Consider the following 16311-nt stretch of genomic DNA (forward strand, 5'->3'; position numbering starts at 1 on the left):
AGCTGGCGGGCCTGGGGCTGAGTTTCCCTGGGGCTTCTTGGGCTTTCTTGCAACCTCAATGTTTAAACCTAATGTCTTGTATTTATTCTAAAATGGCTTTCATCTGATTTCCCTCTCGGTTAACAATTTAGCTGTCAAAATCAATAACGGCGAGGATCCGTCCCCGGCCGCCATCAGCTCACGTTACCGTCCTGCAATTACTCCGCGGTGGAACCGCTGCCGGGGCTTTGCTGGGGAATTATCAGGTTACTAATGAAGCCCGGGCAGAGGCGGGCGGCTAGACGCCGCGGCGGTGGGTGCGATCCCCGCTGCCGCACCCGATCCCGCCCCGCGGGCAGCGGGGGGCTGCGGGGCCGCGGCCGGTGCGGGGCGGCGCTGCCCCGGGGCCGGCCCGGCCCGTGCGCCCCGTCGGGGCGGGCAGCGCCCGTGTGCGGCGGGGGAGGACCGGACCGGGTCTCCCCCCCCCCCACACACACACACACCCCTCCCGCCGCCCTCCCCGCTCGCCGCGCCCGCGGGCGGCGCCGCTGCCAGTGCCGGTGCCGCCGCCGCAGGTAGCGGGGCCCGGCGGGGCGGGCGGCCCCCGGGGCGCGGCGGGGGGGCGCCGCTTCCTGCCCGGCCCGCGGCCGCCCCCGGCGGGGGAGCGGGGCCGGCGCGGCTCCCCGCCCTTCCTGCCGCGGCCGCGGGACGCGCCGCCCGCGGGCACGGAGCGCGGCGGCGGCGGGCGGAGCGGGGCGCGGCCGCCCCATGCACCGGAGCCATGAGGGCGGGCAGCCCCGGGGCCCGGGCCGCCGCGCTCCGGCCGGCGCCGAGGCGGGCAAGGTGAGCGCCGCTGCCACCGTCGGGGCCGGGCGCAGGGCCGGGCACCCCGGGGCGGACGCGGGCCGGGGCCGGGATCGGGGCCGCTCGCTGCCTCCCGCGCTCGAGGGGAGGATTTTCCATCCCGGCGTTTTCTGGGGCGTTTTGTGCTCGGCGGAGGGAGAAGGGGGAAGAATTTCGATTTTTAATTACTACCATTAAAAAAATCAAATTTGCAATTCTTTGGGTGGCCTGATGGATTCCCTGATTGACAGCCGGAATTGACACTCTGGGTACCTCTTATCTCGGGCATTTACGGCAATTTCTAATTGCAGGTAGTTTGTGGGGTTTTTTCAGCGCTTTGGCTCGCATGGGAACCGAGCGATTACTTCAAGAGGCCCGGGTTAAGTGCAGGCAGGGAGAGAATTCAATCCACATTCAAATTGCTTCATTAAAGAGACGCAGCTTTTGTTGCAAAGGATTTAAATGGCCACTAGAAAGTTCTTATTTATTGTTTTGAGGCGGTTTATATAGGGTGCCCCGCGTTCGCCCGGCGCATGGAGCCGCAGCCTCCCTCTCCCGCTCTCTCCCGCAAGGTGATGCCGCCGGAGCCGCTGCCCAAGGGGAGCGCCCGCTGCCTCGACCCTCACTCCCGCGCCATGGTAAGCGGGGCCGGGGGATGCGGGGACGCGCCGGGCCGGGGGTTGTAGGGATGTGGCGGGTCGGGGATGCCGGGAGGCTGCGGGGACCCGCCGGGACGCTCCGGGGCCGGGACTACCGGGAGCGGCGGGGCCCCGGTCTGACGGCGGCTCTGCCCGCAGTCGCAGCCCGACGGGGAGCCGCTGCCCGGCGCCCTGGAGAAGGAGGACGCCCGCTCGGCGCCCAGCACACCCTCCACACCGTCCGTCTGCTCCCCGCCATCCTCCTCCTCCTCCTCCACGCCATCGGCCGGCAAGAACGTCTGCTCCAGCTGCGGGCTGGAGATCCTCGACCGGTACCTGCTCAAGGTGAGCGGCGGGCGGCGGGGGGCGGCGGGCGGTGGGGGGCGGCGGGCGGCCCCGGGTCTCAGCCCCTTCTCTGCCGCAGGTGAACAACCTCATCTGGCACGTCCGCTGCCTGGAGTGCTCCGTGTGCCGCACCTCGCTGCGGCAGCAGCACAGCTGCTACATCAAGAACAAGGAGATCTTCTGCAAGATGGACTACTTCAGGTAGGGCAGACGGGCTGGGGGGGCTGCTCCGCGCTCAGCCCCGGCTCCAGGGGCGTCAGCGGCCTCGCCGGCTGCCGAGGGCCCCGGGCCGCTCCGGCGCTGTCGGGGAGACGGTTTGAAAAAGCCGCCGGGCTCCCCGGAGCATCCCGGCCGAGAGGCGTCCCCTCGGGGCACGGGGACCCGAGGGGACTTGGGGTGCGGATGCACCAGTTCCCTGAGAGGGTCCTGACCCCCCGCCCCGCTGCCGGGGTGCCCGTGCGGGAAGCACAGGACTGTGCGGGCCGTCCCGAGCCCCGGTGCCCCTCGGCGGGAGCATCTCGGCGCCGGCCCCGCGGGGACTGCGCGGCGGGGAACTGTCCTCTCTCCGGGGAAGCGCCGTTCGCGCCGCATCGCCCGGAGCCTCAGCGTGTGCCCGACCTGCCTAAACGGGCTGCGGTGCCGGGCGCCTTTGGAACCCTCTGTCCGCAACCGAGCGTCACGGACGCCGAAGCGGCTGCGGCGGGACCGGGCGAAAGAACCGAAACCAATTCCCGGCAGCGCAAGTGCCCGCGGCCGGGCCGGGCTCGCCGGGTGCCGCTGTGCTCGGTCCGGACCCGCATCCTTCGGGGAAGCGCGTCCCGCGGGGAGGCCGGCTCCGGCTTCGACGGTCTTTTGGTTATGAGCCTTAAAGCGCGAGTTTTCCTCAAAAAAAAAAAAGCGTGGCGTGAGGGGATGGCGGATCCCGAGCCCCTCGCCGGGGTTTAACTAATCAGAGCTCCTCGCTCTGCCCTTCCCCGTCGCGTCAGGATGCGGGAACACTGTTTGCCCCGGGGAGAAAGGCAACGAGAATGACCCCGGCGAGGGGCGCGGGGTCTCGGCAGCATCCTCCCGCCTCGGCAAAGCGGGTCGGGGGCGTCCTGGCGGAAAGGAAAGGAAGGAAGGAAGGCTTCGTTGGGTTTGGGCTGGGTCTTGGTTGTTGGGTTTGATTTTGGTTTGGTTTTTTGGTTTGGTATTTTTTTTTTTCGGGAGGAAAAAACATTGAGATCTCTTTAGCGGATTTTATTGTGAGGGTCTCCAGATACTCGCTAAACCGGGGCTCAGCCCGGTGCCCGCCGGGCTCGGTGCCGCCGCGGGGTGCGCGGATGCTCGGGCTGCCGGAGGCGGCTGCGGGTGCTGCTGGGAGCCGGGGCCGGATCCGTCCCCGCGGGGCCGCGGCGCTCCGCGTCCTGCCTGGGCAGTATCGTTGTTCTTCTTTCTATTATTATTATTCCTTTAAACTGATAATTTTTTAAAATTATTTTTTTGGTTGCGATTCCCCGAAACTCCCTCGCTCCCCGCAGGACGGGTTTGGGAAGCCCGAGGTGCCGCCGCGCTGCTCCGGGGCGCTCCCAGCGCTTCCCGTTCATTAGGACCCGTTCGATGCCGCTCGTGTCGGTTCTGTTGGTTCAGGGGATTTTTTATTTTAAGCGCGGGTCTTTCCAAAACCGGTTTTAAAGTAGCGACTGGATCCCTAAATTGCCTTCGAGCGGATCCAGCGGCTGACATCCGTTAGAACCGGCGCTGCTTCGCTGGGTTCCCCGGGCAGCATCCTCCCTCCCTCCCTCCTTCCCTGCTGCCCGGCGCAGGCTGCGGCGCCCGTCGGGGTCCGGCGATGCCGAAGGAAAACTAAAACGAAAATCGCTGCAGGCGCTGCGGGATGCCCCCGGTTCCCGGGCGGCTGGTTTGAGGGCCGGGGGGGCTCCCTCCCCGCGCTTTGTACTCGTCTTTTTGCTGAAAAATGCAATTGGAATTTAAATTTTTTAAACAATTTTTAATTCTTTTTTTTTTTTTTTTTTTTTTTAATTTGGGGTGAAACACCGTGCGGCGGGAGCGGCAGCGCTCGGGGAAGGGCGGCTCTGTGTGTGTCCCCCCTCCCGCCAGCCTCCAGGTCCGCGGGGCTCAGTGCGACCCTCGGCCGGTCCGTCCCGTTGCGGAGCCCGCGGGGGCAGCGGGCGGGGGTCGTTCCCGCCGGCTCCGACCGCAGCCGCGGCGGAGCCCGCCGGGTTGAGCCGCTCCGCCGCTGCCGTCGGTGCCGGGTTGCGGCCGGGAGCCGCTCGCCAGGGCCCGGCGGGTCGGGGCAGGCGCCTGCCGGCAGCCCCCCTGGCAAACCGGGCGCGGGGGCCGCTCTCCCGGCTCTGCATCCCGGGAGCATCCCGGCCCGCCGGGCCCCGGTACTCGTCAAAGGACGGATCTGACTCTTGAGACGGGATTTTTCGCTGTATTTGTTATTTGCTGCACGTGAAGTGGGGGAATTGTATTTTTTAGAAGCCAAAACCCGTCCTAACACGTGCGGGGCTTCGGAGCCAAAGCGGGTGGGAAGGGGCGGCGGGATGCGCGCTGCTCTGAGTGGAGCACACGGCAGCTTCTATCGCACCAGCGCTAATTCCCCAGCACCCGGGGCTGGCGGGGCATCAGGCGTGGGTCCCAACACGGGCACTGCCCCGCTGCCCAAAGACAAGCACGTTTTGGCCTGGTTGTCCCGACCTTCCCTTCCCCATTCACGTGAGGGGCTGTGGAAGTGCTGGCGCTGCCGCAGCTCCGCAGCCTCGTGTGCATTTTTCAGCAAACGCTGCTGTTTCCTGTGTCTTGTCAAATAATTGCATTTGGCATCCAGGGCTCCAGCGCTTCGAGGAGAACCAAATGAAAATTGGAGCTCATTGAGCAGAACATAGTGTTCCCGGGCGATGTGAGGGCAGCTCACGGCCAAGCTCCCCAGGCTGCGGTCACAGGGAGGCCCCGCGCGATCCGGGTGTGATTGCCTCCATACCCTGCTGTGACGCCCGTGGCTTCCCATGGCATGGAAGCGTGGGGTCACCGGACCCAGTGTGTGTCCTTGAGGGTTGGGACAACCAGATGGGCCATGGACTGGCCAATGCCTGCAGCCCGGCTGTGGCCCAGGTGGCTTCCATCGGCCTTGCTGGGATGCTGGTCCTGCTTCTGCGCTGCTGTGGCTCTGGGTGGGGATGGATCCGCTTTGGCTACTTGCCGTGGGTCTGCTGTGCAATTGGGGTGATGTCTGGAAACCATGGCTGAATCTGGGGCTATGTTAGGGGCTTTCTATGGGGAGGTGCCAGGAGGGAACGGGGACATTTGCAGCTGCTGAGTGTCCCTTGCCGTCACCGCAGAGGAGAATGGACAGCAGGGCTCAGGAGCTGTCACCCGGTTACAGGCAGTGTGTGAGAACCAGGGTCATCCTGCCTCTGCTCTCCCTCTGCCCCAGATGCTGTGTCTGCTGCTGGGGGAGGTGGGATGAGTCTCTCTGGGATGAGTCTTTCCTGGTAATGTGTTGGCACTTTCCATCTCCTGGTGTTAACGGTCATGGAGAGTCGGCAGCATCCACCCACCCGACCACAAACCACGCGTGCGGGGCCTGAGCCAACGGCTCCGGCAGATGTTGGTGGTGCCCCAGCCTGTGCTGCGGTGCTGGGCTTACAGAAATCCCCCAGCTCCACATCTCCTGCTGCAGTGCGGCCCCTTCCCCTTCCCCATCGCGACCAGGCAGGCAGCAGGGAGCCTCTTACCTGGTGCTCGGTGTCCCCAGGTAGGCAGGGCTCTCTGGGCTATCGCTGCCCCACAGGCTCAGTGAACCAAGGGTTGTTTTATTTTAGAGCTGTTGTTTCAGTGGTGACTGGTCAGGGCAGCCCGCTCACAGGCGTTTCTCTCCCCTCTCCTGTGGTAACCGGTGATGTTGGTGGTCCCTGTGGTGGTAGTTGCTGTTGGGTGACAGCGGGTGCCCGTGCCCGGCTCAGGTTGCTCTCTGTACAGCCTCATCGCTGCAGTTGGTGCTGGAGGCAGGTGTTGGCCAAGAGCTGCGGGCGCAGCATAGGCACTCATGGTGGCAGAGCCTCTGCAGCCCCTGTGCCTGCGTCTGGCTGCCGAGCCTCAGGCTCTCGCTGGGCGCTGCTTGGGTGGGAGCTCTGCGGGGAACAGTGGCATCAGACCCTGCCTGAGCTGGGACCCTGGGACTCCCTGTGCTCTGGGACCCACCACTATTTGGGGCGATGCTGTGCCATGGGTCTGGGGCCACCTGGGTGCCCCCTCCCTCCCCGATCCTAGCTGGTGTGTGACAGGGATGGGACATGTTACTGTTATGCTTGGTGCCCTGTGCCTCAGTTTCCCCTTGCTCCCTGAGGCACTGGGACATGCCCGTTCCCATGCTGTGCTCCCCCTCCCCAAAGCAGGCTGTGATTCGAGCGGGGAGCAGCGATTACCACGTGCTATTAGCTCTGGTAAGCCAGCCCCTCGTTTGATACCGTTCAGCAAGTACAACTGTTTACATAGCACATTGTTCAAAGTAATTCAATTTACAGGAACGATCTTTACTTCTAAATAAAAAATTAATACAGTTCTTTTGTTTGTGCGTTTATATAAACTAGCTGGCACAAAGTCAGTTTACAATGTTCCCATCTGAAGTAAATTAGCGCAGTCTCTTAGCTAAGTCTCTGTATAATTTCAGCACAGAAATGGCCTCTCCAGAGCAGCCCCTTTTTTTTTGGTCTTAATTTTTCTTTTTTTTTTGGTCAGCAATGGTCAGGCTGAAAAATTTAAACCTTCCTCATCCTCCCAAGTAGCTCTGTAATTAGTAATTCTGGCACAGGATGGTTCTGCATCTGGCTGAGCCTGTGGCAGGGCAGAAGCTCCGTGGCACGGGGTCTGGCATGGTCAGCGTGTGCTGGCGGTGGTGGGCAGAGCTGGCTCTGCTACTGCCCACCTGTAGTGGCCAGGACTGCTCTGGCCAGCCAAAACCAAGGGGCTTGCGATACGGAGTGTCTCCTGCTGCTTTGTGTGGTCTCCTCTGGGTGGTTTGTGCCTGCACCCAGAGTTGCTGGAGCTGCTTGGGTGGGGGTGGCAGCGGCTCTGCTCTCCAGCCAGTGTGGGGTTGGGGTGTGCAGGGCCCGGCTGCGGCGAGGGGCTGGGGGGGACCCTCCGGGAGCTTGAGGTGGTGGTGGCAGCGGCTACACTGGGGGTGTGTGGGGAGATGCTGTGGCTGTGATCAGGGCTGCGTCGGAGCCAGCACCAGCTCAGCAGTGCAGGGGAGACGCTCGTTTCTCTCTCGCTGTTCACGGCGCTTGTTTCTTCAAGCAGCAGTGATCCTGTGATGCAGAAGCCGAGCTAAGCCCGCGCCTGAGCCTGCTGATGCTGCGGGCAGCATCTCCTGGCAGGCGCTGGCGCAGGGGCACAGGGCTGTGGGACAGTGTCTGCTGCTCCCTGTGAGCCGCCCACACTCGGCCGCTGCATCCCAGCAGGATCGGGGCACTTGGAAGCACAGGGACCCTTGGCCATCCGCTGCCTCCTCATTGTGCTGAGCGATTTTGCAGGGTAACTTGCTGAAGTGTGGCCATCGTCATCCTCTTGCAGCGAGGAGACTCCTCACAGAAGGAGAAAGCAGATGCACGGGGCTCTACGTGTGCGGAGAAAACACATGGTTTGATTTATAGCAATGGGAGAGGACCGGCTCCGACACAGTTTCCATCCCAGTCTCACACTGGCTGTTATCAAAATAAAAAGCCCACGGGCTTGGAAACTGATTCACGGTGCTACGTCACCTCAGCCCCTGGCGCCTTGGGGCCACGGCCCATCACGTCCTGCTCCTGCCCACGCCACTGCCCCCGTGCTGCCCGTGCCACGGGGGGAAGGGTTCCACTGGGCCCATGGGGTGGTTTCACTGGAGACCTTTTCCCTGCGTCAGCGTCAGGGGATTTGGGCGGGATGATGCGAGTGATGGGGCTGGCAGCAGCACCTATGGCCTGCCCTCACCCTGCCTGCCCTCACCCTGCCTGCCCTCACCCTGCCTGCCCTCACCCTGCCTGCCCTCACCCTGCCTCTTCTCCTCCTGCAGCCGGTTTGGTACAAAGTGCGCCCGTTGCGGCAGGCAGATCTACGCCAGCGACTGGGTGCGGCGAGCGCGGGGCAACGCCTACCACCTCGCCTGCTTCGCCTGCTTCTCCTGCAAGCGGCAGCTCTCCACCGGCGAGGAGTTCGGCTTGGTGGAGGAGAAGGTGCTGTGCCGGATTCACTACGACACCATGATAGAGAACCTCAAGCGAGCGGCGGAAAACGGTACGCAGCCCCGCGCCATCCCTTGTCCTGGGACATCTTTTGCCCTGGGCCATCCCTCATCCCTCTCTCCCATGCTGACCCCTGTCATGGTGGCACTGTCATCACCAAAAAGGGGTGGTAAGAGTTTCTGGGGAAAGTCTAGTGTGAGGCCCTGGGCTGACAGAGGGCTCCTGGGGTGGTTGATGTGCTGGCAGCACCCCCAACTCGTGGGAGACCGGTGTGCTGAGGGCAATACTGGGAACAAGCCCCCGGTCCCACACAGCCTGGCGCGCTGCGTGCAGCGAGTGAGGAAGCTACTGGGATTTTGAGGCTGTGAGTCATAACTCCAGAAGGTGGGAAAGCTGGCCGTCCGTCAAAACCTTCCCATCATTTTCCACCCGCCCTGTCTGCCCGGGGATGTGCCGCTCCCAGCTGGACCGTGCTGCTGTCCCCACCACGGCACGGCATGAGCAGCTATCCAGCCTCTGCTTTCCCAATCAAGTCCTGCTCCCACTGGGGCCGGGGTGGTGACACCGAGGTCACACAGTGCAGCATCCCCTCCCCACGGGCAGAGCCCAGGCCCAACCTCCTGCGTGGCAGTGGCCAGAGATGTTCCGAGGAGCGAAGTGGTGGGGTTAGTCTGACACGGTGTACGGAGGGGTCAAGCGGTGCCGGGGCTGGAAAAGCATCTGAGGGACATTGATATGGCAGTGATTGCAGCTCAGGGGAGCTCGGCCATGCCCAGGGTGGGAGGGAGCCTGGTCAGGTCCTGCCCCACTGTCTGGGGCTCAGGCCAGGTCTCTGTTTCCGTCTCTGTCTCCCTCCCATGCTTGTGTCTGTAGGGAGTGACAGCAGCGGTATCTGTCAGGCTGTTTGCTTTTACCACGTGGGCACAGCATCGGGCAAGGGGCGGCTGCCCAGGGATGCTGTATGGCTGTGGTCACCGAGGGAAGGGCTTGGGGCTGCCTTTCCACCACCTCTGCACCCAACACACTTACGGGGTGGGGCTGTGCTGGGCATCACCCTGGCTGGGAGCAGGGCTCCAGCCCTCTGTGCCCCTCTGTAGAGCCTGGTGGGCACAGGAAGGCAAACGCCAGGTCCTGGCCTCTGCAGCATGTGGAAACCATTAACAACCTGACGTGAAAATAAGCAATGGTTCTGTTTACAGCGTTTGAATATGAGGATGAAAACAGGGTGCCTGGTCGGGCTGGGAGGGTCTCGGCTCAGGACACATCTTGCAGTGTCTTGGTCTGTATGGTCGGCTGCAGCAGAGGCACAAGAGAGGCGCTGGGGAGCTGGGATAGAAGGGTGCAGGGATGGAGGGGGAGAAGCCACGTGGCCTGGAGGAGCAGGCTGGTGTGGAAACAGGAGGGTCTGGTGTTGGGGGCGGGTCGCAGAGAGCTGTTATTTGGGCTGGGGTGCTGGGTTTGCTGCTGCTTATAGGGTCTTGTTGGCATGGGCTGAGCCCCACAGTGCTAGGACATGGTGGGTGTCTTGTGTGGGTACCTGTGTCTGCGTGTCTCCTGGATTTGGGAAGGGGATGGGATCGCTTTGGAGAGCTGCAGTTGCTGTGGAGTTGGAAGGCCGTGCTCCCCCCTCCAGTAATTACCCAGCAATTTCTTCTGCACATGAGGTTTTACATAGAAGAAAAATAAACAGATGTTGCTGAAGTCAGAGTCCCATTCATCATCCTAAAAGAACAAGTCAAACTATATGAGAAAGTCCTTCAACTCAAGCCAAGACAATCACAGCCCAGTCCAGCTTGTAGAGCGAGCGACGGGTTGTGCAGGCGCATCCTGGGAGCGGGGTGAGCGCCAGCCCTGCTCAGGCATCCTCCCTCATCCATCACTCCTCAGTGCTTCACCGGCACCACAGAGACCAGTGGGGCATGACATGGGCTGCGGAGGGGACCCCGACAAGGAGCGAGGGATCCCAGCGCCCGCCACCCTTCTCTGCAGGCTTTGTAGCTGTGTGAGCACAGCTGGGCTCACCCTGTCGCTGTGTTTGGCAGGGGGTGGACATTTCCCCCTTGGTGCATTGCCCTTAGTGTAGGTGCTGCTCACAGCATGGGCACTCCACGGCCATGGGTACGTTGCTGCTGCTGCTCCAGGAGCTAGGTGGGGATGCCGGGAGGGTTTAGGGGCAGGAAAGGAGCAAAGAGCCCATTGAAACGCTGAGTAGAGGAAACAACCGGTGAGACAGTGCTGCAGGGGAAGACGGGGTCACAGGGAGCAGCGTTGGGCAAGGGTGATGGATGCTGGTGAGCACAGTGGTTCCTTTCTGAGCTGCTTGCTGGAGGATGCGGGCAAGTGGTGACCATGAGTCAGGGCCAGCAGGACATCACTTCAAAATCCATCTTCCTGCCGTGTTTGCCCACCACTCGTTCCCTGCATCTTCCCCTGGTTTGTTGCATGTTTCTAAATTCAGCAGTGACCCCCTTGGGGCCAGCAGCATCCTGCACAGGGGCTCAGCAGCCAGGGCAGCTCCTGAGTGGCCGTGTCAGCTCTGCTATTGCTGCTGCTGCTCGCAGCAAGGGATGCTGTGGGTACCCCACGCTGTAATGCCACGTGTGTGTCCCACCCGTTGAGCTGCCATTGCTCACAGGGCGGCAGGCAGGTGGGCAGGAGAGCTTCTGACCTGTGGTACGTGGGGCTTCTCTCTCACAGGCAATGGGATCACGCTGGAGGGGGCTGTGCCCTCGGAGCAGGACAGCCAGCCGAAGCCGGCCAAGAGAGCCCGCACCTCCTTCACCGCCGAGCAGCTGCAGGTAGCGGGGCTGGGCCGGGGGGGCCGGAGGGGCCACGGCTCCCCGGCCTCATCCTGACCCCTTCTCTCTTCTCCCTCCAGGTCATGCAGGCACAGTTTGCTCAGGACAATAACCCCGACGCACAAACGCTTCAGAAGCTGGCGGACATGACGGGGCTGAGTCGCAGAGTCATTCAGGTGAGTCATTCAGGGAGTGCGGGTGCCGCGCCGACGAAGGGGGGCAGAGGAGGTACCACAAGGATGCTGACAGACAGGGCTCATGGCCCTGCTGCCCCTCGGTCCTGCACATCCACCCTGAGCCTTACTGCATCCAGCAGCTCAGTGCCACCTCAGCAGTGTGTCAGCTTCGCTGGGTCCTGCAGCAGTGCCAGCACCGTCCTTCATTTCTATTTGGTTTTCCCTCTTGCAATGCACCAAAAGAAACCCCAACCATGGAGCCCCAGCCCATCCCAACAAGTTCCTGGGTGGGAAAGCTGCCGGTAGCATGCCACCCCGGAGCTCTGCTTGGCATGGGCAGTGTGGACAGGTGCTTCCTGCCATTGTCCCGCCGGGAGCAGCAAAGCCAGCTGCTTTGGGAAACATTGGGATTGGGAAGTTTGAAGGAAAAGGGGATTTGCAGCCCTAGGGGACGCAGTGGCAGAAAGTCCTCAGGCTTGTGTTGCTCAGGAGGGGAGGGAGAGCAGCGTTCCCTCTGCAAAGCCCAGCTCACCATCCCAGTGGGCAGCCCAGCCCTGCTCCCTGGTGACATTTGTACTCTTCACTTTAATGTTCTGCTGACATACTTTCTGCTTATAATAAAAACACAAGTGATGAAAATAAACCCGGAGCTTTCACCCAGGAGCGTTTTGCCAGCGACACGTTTGAATTCCGTGTGTGAAAATCTGGCTCGAGCCTCAGTTAGTGAGAGTCTTCATTTAGCTAAACCCAAGCAGCCTGCAGACCAGGCTGTTTCATGTGGATAATTTTTAAAGGCGCTTTGAACAGGAAACAATTTGTCAAACGCTTACGACCGTTTCCTTCTCCGTGGCCCAGCGTGAGTGGCCTCACAGAGCTGAGCTTCCCTCAGCCTCAGAGAAGATCTTTCACTCCCAGCTAGCTTTCAAAAATCAAAGCGTAGGAAAGAAGTTGCCACACTGGCGTCGTACCCTGCTCCGTGCAAGCTTTAACTCTTGGGTGTAAGCCCCCAACTACTCCTTGACTTAGGAGCAGCGAGGCACGGGCAGAGGGCTCATACCTGCTGCTCAGATGGAGCAGGCCTGAATCCCCCCCTGGTCCCCACCCTGCTCTCAGCTGTAATGCTGGTGTGGTTTGTAAAAATAATAAGCCACAAGTGATGAAAAAGATGCTGCTTTCATTGTCCCTAAAGCCATGTCTTCTCCTCGTCTGAGGGGTCACCAAGACAAATTAACAGTCAAGGTGCCACACTGGGGACCTGAATGTCTGTACTGTCTTGAGACAAAACTGCTCTGGTGAGTGTAAACCAAAGCCAGGGGATCTGGTGGAACACTGGTGAGATGTGCTAAATTCAGTGTGCTAGATTTGATTCCTTTAAAAACAAACACCTTTAGAAGAGCCACCCACCATAAGGCCTTGGTGAAGAACTAAGAACCACCCTCCAATCTGATCATCCCTCCATTGACACGGGGTTTGCTCCTTTTATTTCAGGTTTGGTTTCAAAACTGCAGAGCCCGCCATAAAAAACACACCCCCCAGCACACGGTGCCACCCTCGGGAGCCCCCCCATCCCGCATCCCTTCTTCGCTCTCCGATGACATTCACTACTCGCCCTTCAGCAGCCCAGAGCGGGCCAGGATGGTGACGCTGCACGGATACATAGAAAGTAAGTGCTGGTTGGCAGGGCTTTGGCAGAAGGTCACGGGGGGTGGCAGGGCAGTGGGGTGCTCCCTGGGAGCAGGTGGTAGCACTGTGGCACACAGCGCCATCAAAAATGCAGTGTGGGTGCAAGCGCTGCTCCTCCTCGTGGAGCATCCTCCTCTGATGAACCTGGTCTTTGGGGTTTTTGGAAGGGCCGTTGATGGGGAAGCTCCAGATGAGAGATGGAGGGGAGAAGGGGCTGCTGCAGCCTCTTTCCTGGTCCTTGCCCCTCCTTGTTTCCTTTGTCCTGGAGAAGAGGTGTCAATGTGCATGTTGCTTGGTGGTGAAGTGGTCTGAGTTGGTCTCTTTCCTGCTCATAAGATCTGAGTTGCTTTCGCTCAGGGTTGCCAAGCACAGGGGAATCATTTTTGAGTGGTGGCAGCTTTGGTCATGCCTGGACCAGGTTTTAGCTCAGTGACTCATGAGGCTTCTCCCCTTGCTCGCCCACGTGGCCGTAGTAAAATGTGGCTCCTGCTGTGCCTCTGCCTGATCCACGGGGCATCTCCTGTTCCACGCATGTCCCCAGCTGCTCCCTGGTGGAAAGCTGCCGGTGCTGGTTGCCGGGTGTGTGTTGTTTGTAGTAATGGAGGCTGAAGCCTCTTCTCATCCACAGGTCAGGTACAGTGTGGACAAGTGCACTGTAGACTTCCCTACACTGCTCCACCAGTGCACCTCAAAGCAGACATGGAAGGACCGCTATCTAATAGGGGTGAGAAGGTAATTGTTAGTCCCTGTTTCAGGCTTTGGGGCCAAACCTCAATTGTAGCAAAGATTTTTGTGTCACACCATTGCCACTGCTGTCTCCTGTCAGCATCACTGCTTCTCCATGACCCCTGGCAGCTGCCCCCTGCTCATGTGTCTGTTCCTAATTTTGGTGGCCCTAGATCGTTGTACCAACCTTTGATTGCTTTGTTCTTCACTAACCACACTCGTTGCTGTGATGTACTGGGTGCTGTGGGTCACTGAAGGCTTTTGGCATCCTCCTGCCTGAGCTCCTCTCTCCAGTTTCTCCCTCCCCATGTGCAGCGAGCTCTGCTCTGCCCCGCTCTGCCCCGCTCCCCATCTGTGTGCATGTGTTGTCGGGGCAAACAGCATCTGGCCGTTAGCAATGGAGCGGGGGGGGGACCTTTAGCATGTGCTGACTTTCCAGTTTTCCATGAGTTAATAAGAAATATTCGTTTCTTGGGGATTCCAGAGTTGCTTAAAAAAATAACAACTGGCCGTTAGGATATCTGAAGGAGGAATGTTGTTTCACAATGCCTGGCCAGGAAACAATATCACATATTGATATTTTTCTGCTCAGCACTAGTGAAGTGATGTTCTGTTCCAACACACAGCGTGTTTGGGGGCAAGACTTGGAAACAGGCTCGTAGATTTTATTTGGGTCCCGATTTCCACGGCTCGGTTTTGTGGAAACACTGAGACTTTGTCAGCTCTTCCTGGTTTTAGCTTTTGTCTTTCCTGTTAGAAGTTCTCAATGTCTCATTTCCAATGTCTCTACTCAGGGCAGCACCGGCCGATTGCCGAGCTCCGTTTGGAGGAGCGCAGCCAGGGGTACAGCCAAGTTACTTTTTCAGTCTAAGTGCTACCGCTGCGATGTCTCAGCAGTACCTGAGATCCTGGGAAAGCACATGTAAACATTAAGTCTCTGCTTCCCCCTTCCCATGGGGCACCCCCAGCTCCTCTCAGTGCACCCAGCACAGCGGCTGTGGGAGAACCGAGTCGTGACCAGCTCCGCAGCTGCTTCCCCTGCCCAATGGCACGGCCAGGCGCTGCACGGGCAGAGCAGCGAGTTTGGGGGAAGGCTCTGCTGACTCCCAGCTGAGATGGAGAGCGCACCGTCATCGGCAGCGATCTTCATCTTCCGTGGTAGCTGCTGTATCACAGAGCAGATAAAAGAACTACCGGTGTCAGCATGTTGCCCGGCGTGGTACAGTTTCTCAGCTGGAGGCGTGCCCGGAGGAGCATCTCTCCTCAGGCTGTGTGCTGCCATAGCCCCACTACCTCAGTCTGGGCTGCTCCTTCCCTGGCTGGCTCCGTTCCACGGGCAGGGCTGGTGGCTGCCGGGCAGCCCGTGGTTTTTCATGGGAAGCAGCCGCTGCAGCAGGACACGTGCCTGTTCTGTTGGTCCCTGAAACCACATGTCTATGGCGAGGGCTGCACGTCTCTGCAAGCAGCTAACCTCCCTTCCCGTTTCTCCCACTAGGTCATCCTCTTTCAGTACTGACTGCGCCAACTCTTCCGCATCTGCCCATGGCGCTACCAGCACCACTGCCCCTCAGCCGCTGAAACGCAGCGTCCAGCTCGAGGCAACTGTTAGCAGCCATGCAGGAGAAACTCAGATCCAGCATTCTCAGTTATTTCCATTGACCAGCACCAAACATCCACTCTTCTTTCTCTGGCGACACTCTGTGTATGTGTGTGTTGAGTGCAGAGTTACATTTTTCACTTGTTTCTTGTGGACTTGTAGAATGACCGTGAGTCTCTCCGAGGCAGTGCCAGACACAGGCAAAAGTAGTGACTCTACTGTGCTTGCAAATCTCGCTCCCAAACCCATGGGAACATGAACAAACCAGAACATGATGAATCTCGGGGGGGGTCGATGATCACCTCTGAACGTAAAGGAAGGAGGAATTTACGTGGTTTGGCCTGATTCTCTTCTTGCACCAGTGAAGCGCTGTCGGTTCCCGGACGTCCCTCCTTATTTCTACTTGTGAAATCTGAAATGGGCTTTTTTGGCTCAGCAACTCGATACGTACACAGACCTTCCTGAGCCAAACTTGCGGGTAGCTGAGGCTCCACTAAGTGGAAAACATGATGCCAGCTGGAAATAGGCAGTTTTTCTTCCTCCTCAAAGTGCTTTAGAATCACATGTCCTTTGATCACTCTAAGGTAAGTAAGTCTTAGTGCTTTTCCCCTCGATTTCTAGGAGGGGAAACCAAGTTGTCCTAAACCAAGAGGAACCATGGGGGTTGGTGGCAGAGCCAGGTTTAGCACTCTGAAGCTTTAGGTTGCTGACTTGATCTTAGAGCACTGAGTATCTCCCTCCTCTCACAGTCATCTGCCAAATCAGCTTTGCCTTTTTTATTTTACTCTCATTCTTTATTAACAAGCTACTTTATTTCCTTGGAGTCATACTGGATCACAAACGGGCGATTTCAGAATGTACCTACACAAAACTCTCAGACACTCCACGCTCTGGGACTGGGAAATCCTCAATGGAAGCTGGCCGTAAACATGTAGAGATGTTCTGCCCTGGTGTGGACCCAAATTAGTGGGAACAGTGGGGTAGGAACTGGAGACGGAAGCCACAGTAAGGCCAGCAGGAACGGTCGCTAGCTGAGTGGACAGCAAGGTGATGGCACATTCCTCTATCTGGCAGCATCGCCCCGATTCCCACTGCTCTCCTGTTGTTCTCCCTTGCTGGAGTACGGCTGTTGCTCCTGCCAAGTCCTCAGACGAAGGCGCAGCCCAGGAGGACTGCTGCTGGCAGGGCAGGCACCGCAGGGCTCGTTGCAACAGCGAAAGAAGCGCTCAGCAGTCTGGCCCCAGGTCAGGGGAAGAAACTCCAACCCCATCCTTCATTGATGGTAATAACAAAAAGTAA

At 59.7% G+C, this 16311-nt stretch overlaps 1 protein-coding gene across 1 annotated transcript; it reads left to right on the top strand.

The window, feature by feature from the left end:
* Nucleotides 1-747: 747 nt before the first annotated feature.
* On the top strand, nucleotides 748-15139 carry LHX6 (LIM homeobox 6; the record flags this gene model as incomplete). Its single annotated transcript, XM_084272573.1, has 10 exons — nucleotides 748-822; nucleotides 1320-1460; nucleotides 1620-1805; nucleotides 1885-2006; nucleotides 7864-8084; nucleotides 10730-10830; nucleotides 10911-11006; nucleotides 12495-12669; nucleotides 13318-13421; nucleotides 14911-15139. The coding sequence occupies 10 exons, from the start codon at nucleotides 748-750 to the stop codon at nucleotides 14929-14931; spliced, it is 1242 nt and encodes a 413-aa protein (XP_084128699.1). The 3' UTR covers nucleotides 14932-15139.
* Between the last annotated feature and the right edge of the window lie 1172 nt (nucleotides 15140-16311).

Source organism: Gallinula chloropus (genome assembly GCF_964237585.1).
Source record: "Gallinula chloropus genome assembly, chromosome: 18".
In the NCBI taxonomy this organism is placed as follows: Eukaryota; Metazoa; Chordata; class Aves; order Gruiformes; family Rallidae; genus Gallinula; species Gallinula chloropus.